Source organism: Aptenodytes forsteri, unplaced genomic scaffold, assembly GCF_000699145.1.
Source record: "Aptenodytes forsteri isolate BGI_AS27 unplaced genomic scaffold, ASM69914v1 Scaffold82, whole genome shotgun sequence".
Lineage (NCBI taxonomy): Eukaryota > Metazoa > Chordata > Aves > Sphenisciformes > Spheniscidae > Aptenodytes > Aptenodytes forsteri.
In genome coordinates this window covers 4,139,062-4,143,616 of record NW_008795490.1, presented here as the reverse complement: position 1 = coordinate 4,143,616, position 4,555 = coordinate 4,139,062, and the positions used below count along the sequence as shown (strand labels likewise).

The 4,555-nt window shown below is 36.9% G+C and overlaps 1 protein-coding gene across 3 annotated transcripts in view; it reads right to left on the bottom strand.

Moving 5' to 3' along the window:
- SCAF8 (SR-related CTD associated factor 8) overlaps positions 1-4,555 on the bottom strand; it is an 85,045-nt gene that overhangs the window by 67,877 nt on the left and 12,613 nt on the right. For all 3 annotated transcript variants that reach the window (XM_009281426.2, XM_009281425.1, XM_009281427.1), the window contains exon 6: positions 2,319-2,495. In XM_009281426.2, coding sequence (XP_009279701.1) covers positions 2,319-2,495 — 177 coding nt within the window. The remainder of the gene's footprint in view (positions 1-2,318; positions 2,496-4,555) is intronic.

Below are 4,555 nucleotides of genomic sequence, written 5' to 3'. Positions count from 1 at the left end.
GGTGCCCCATCCCTGGAAGTGTTCAAGACCAGGTTGGATGGGGCTTTGAGCAACCTGCTCTAGTGGAAGGTGGCCCTGCCCATGGCAGGGGGGTTGGAACTAGATAATCTTTAAGGGCCCTTCCAACCCAAACCATTCTATGATTCTATGCTTCCTTTAAAGTAAATATTGCCTTTTTAACACTTTGTTTGTTAAAGCTGCCATGTCCAGTAAAAAAATTATACAAATTATATAATAAAATGGAAGTAAAGAGTCTAATAAATAGAATTATATCATTATGACTCATGGTCTTCAGCTATTGAGAAGTGGGATTTGGGTGGCAGGTGATATTGGTGCTGAAAAACCATTAAAAAAAGCAAGGAAAATTATCCCCAAAACTTATCATTGCAAAAGTAAGATTGCCCATTAATACATGTATATTAATATGTACTCTTCTCTAATACCTAGATTCAGAAATCCTCAAACCTCAGAAAAAGGAGAAAATAGGTATGGTAGCACCAACATTAAAAAAAAAAAAAATTCTAAAATGACATGCTGTTTCAGCAAAGCAGCCTCGATAACCTTTGAGTAAAAGCCTCAATGGACTAACAAGACACACATTATCAGTTCATTCATAGAGATGCTATAGAACACTGAACAAGAAATTTGAGATGTATTATAATCTAACACTACTTGTATAATGAAGAACTGAGGTACAGATCACATACTATAAACACAACTCTTCCACAGCTTACAAGAACAAATCAACACTATATACCTTACTGAAAGCTTGTAAATTATCACATTGCCACAAGAATTTCTTCCACAACACTTACCTTCAAGGTCTCAGAAATCACAATCATGTACATTTACTCTGCTGACAGCTTTCATGACAGCAAGACTCCTGCATACTATTACTGGCATAAACTAACTGAAAAGTATCAGGCTGCACTCACTCAAGTTATGTAAACATCTCATCAGAATGCCAATTCCTTCAATTTGCTCCAGTTAAGCTGTCCAACGTTCAAGACAGCCACACCTATGAGTACACCTATCCATATAAATGCTGGAATTGAATTCTGTGGGATAAACCACAATACAATGCTGTATTCTTAATTACTTTTTGTATCTAAATATTAAGGCAGTCCCTATTACTGATGCATTCATTCCCTGTGATTATACCCTACTCTAGTTGATGGTTACAGCTGTGATACAGCATGAGTACGGGCTATTTTTTTCCTGACTTATTCTTACAGCTGCATTACTTTCATTAGTAATGAAAGTAACTCTCTATTATTTCAGAGATCTGAGTTTAGCTGAACAAATTCTAGAAATATAAGATAAATTGTCCTAAAACTTTAAACTCAGCACTTGTCAAGTTCTGAGCAGCTAATTGCCTGAAAAAGAGATTATCTGGGTTAGGAGAAAAAGTTTTTTTGCTTCTCTGACTTCCTTATTATTTATTCACTCCAGGACAATCCTACAGAGATTATCTACTCACAAGCTGTTTCTTCCAAAGATAAAGGAACAAGATTTATTTATTTTTTCATCTTTGAGTGGAAGTTCTTCCTTTTTCATTCTGCTGATATTATACTATTACTACTGTAATTGCCAGCATGGTTCTTGCTACTTGGCATTCAACTACATTAGTCGTCTTAAATTCCTGCATTCGGTATTTATTCAATTTTTTTTTCAGATACGCACATATGTTGCAACACACAGAGTTTCTTTACCTACAGGGTTTGTTTGTTTTCTACATTTTGACATCCTTTAAAAAGTGTCACATGACTGGTTTTAACTACAGTCATAAACTTATTTCTTCACTTATCGCTTTGTGGGCAAGATTAGAAGTTTTCTTGGCATTTATAACGTAAGAAAATTACAAGTACAATCACGTTTTACTCTTCTGGGAAAACAGCTTATATAAATTTCTGCATGTTTCCTTTTCATTGCCTTGTAAGAAATAATTTCTACCTCAGATCATAAACACAGGAAGGGCAAATACAAGACATGCTCAATTCTCATCGCTGTGTTACAAAGGGTGAAAAAAAACGTGTAACAATGGCTTAACTTTGCTAAATCAAATCCATCTTCATACTCGATGACCCTCATGGGTCCCTTCCAACTTGAGATATTCTATGAAATGCCATTTAGCCTTAAACTCATACAAAACTAATATTTTCATTTATACTACTCTCTCTAGACATTTTTTTAAATTTTCGAGATAGAGCACTTTATAGTATATTCATGTATTTTTAGAATGTCTAAAGTCAAAATCTTTCACTTACATATATTTTAACAATGAATATTTCTTCAAACCTCTATTATTCTACTTCTACCTTATTAAAAGAGACACTCTGTTCCAGTGGATTAAGTGTGTTAGCAGCTGCAGCTGCAGCTGTAAGTTGTGCTGTGAGGGCCTGTAACTGAACGACAAGACCAGCATCCAGGGCTTGAAGTAGTGAAGGCTGGGGTTTCTGCTGCTGTATCTGCAGTGTCTGTATCAACTGCTGAAGCTAAAAGAGAAAAGATAACAAATGCATTAAACAATAAATTTTTTTAAAAAAGCAAAAAACAAACTAGTCTTTTCCCCTTCCAATTAGGAAAAAAAAACCTCAGGAATGCAGTATCATCTAACCTATGGCTATTATTTCATCTTAATTTGTTTTCATTTACGGCAAATTTTGTTCCCACTTACTGGCTAATTTGTTTTCTGTGGCTGATAAGACATGCAGATGCTTCTTCCTCCTAACTTGCTCTGACAGGTTGCATGATGACCAATCACCACTCAGGATTTCCTGCTTTCTAGGGTTCCCCCTCTTCTGTTTCTCCAGTTTGATTCCTTCTGACCTGAAAAAAATCTGTTAGCCTACTCCAGCTTTCTAAGGGCCCACCTATATTAGGAAAATCTGTATGCTCTAACAACATTCGTGTAGAGAAAATAACTGCATTGTTGCAAGCTCCACTTTAAGCTGATGCAACATGTCTATATGAAGAGCTTGCACTAGTGTCTCTGGATTAGTCACAAGGAAAATCTCATGCTGAAACTCAGGTTTGCACTGATAGAATGCAATTCCCTCGCTATGTTAACAAGACATAAAAAGCAAATTAACCAGGAACTGGGAATATAATTTGACTTCCTGCAATGGCACAGACTCTGGGCTCTGTATAGCACTATCTTAGGATAAAAATTGCCTAGATGCAATGTTGAACCAGAAGCAGCAGCTCTGGGGCAACAAACGTACAGTAATAACAAAGTATGTTACAGTAAAAACAAAGTATGGGTAATGCCAAAAGACAGATGTTAAAAAATATTATTTAAAAATAGCATTGGGTGTTTCAAATATTATTTAAAAATAGTTTTGGGGGTGGTGCAGTGGTTGGGTGGTTTGTTTGTTTGTTTAAACAACTCCACTCGCAACCCAGGAGAGGTCTAGGATTATACTGGAACGAGTACTAAATATTATCAGAGAAGGAACTTTCAGAAGTGTAGTGAATGGACCTAAGACATTTCATCAGAGTATATAAGGATACCCTAAGAGTCTATTCCTTCAAATCTAGAGGAGGAAAATAAAGAAAAATAGAATATCTTCCACAGGGTTTTTTTAGAACAAATGTACAATCCAATCGCCTGGTGTATCTTGATTTCCTTACTCCCAACTTCCTATTTGTATGTAATTTTTTAAAAGGAGCTGTCCCAATGAGGAAATAAAAGGCTTTTTAACATGCAGATCTATTCATCTGTTGAACAGAGATGCTCCCATAAAATTGTACAGATTTACCTTAACACAAAAGGAAAAAAACACTATCCCAATGGAAAGAAATCCTCCTAAAGTACCGTGGAATTACAGGAAGCAGTCCTTTGACCTTCCATGAGGTAAACCCCTGGAGCCTTTCCTTTGGGTATTTCTGGAAAAAAGGTTGAGCAAATCCAGGTAGTTCAAACTATGCTGACATAAGTCCCTGATTATCTTCACGTTCATATTCCACCTCCTCATAGGGTTCATCACTGAACTCTTACAGGGTTCAGTCCCTCCCTTCTTACTACGGCTCACTAGAACCTCTGCATAAGCTGATTAGGTTGATCTTTTCCACAATGCATCAAAAGTGTACGATCCTTTTTCAAGATTGTTTTAGAGCTACCTTCTGATAATGTGAAACAACTCTTCCTAGTCTTTAAAAACAGTTATACAGACTCCTTATACAGCAGAGCCTCTGAAAATTCTTCAATTATTGTTCTACCTCACCAAGAGCTTTCACTGATTACTGCAATAGGCAAAGCTGAAGAGCTCTCCCCTCCCTTCCTGGCCGACCCACGAAAGATGAGCAAATATGGCTGGTCCACCTTGTGTGTTGCTCTGAGCAGGAAGGAATCAAACTGAAGAAGCAGAGATGGAAGCCCTAGAGTGGGAAAATCCTGGGTGGTCACCGTTCTAGCTGTTTTCACATTCTTGTTGGTTACATCTTTCTTACTCTTACCCTCTCCTGTCTAGACTCTCAATTTACCTGCATGCATTCTCACCCATAAAACACAATCTTAAGATGAAATCAAGGACTTTGGAGCATGGGGGGGGAG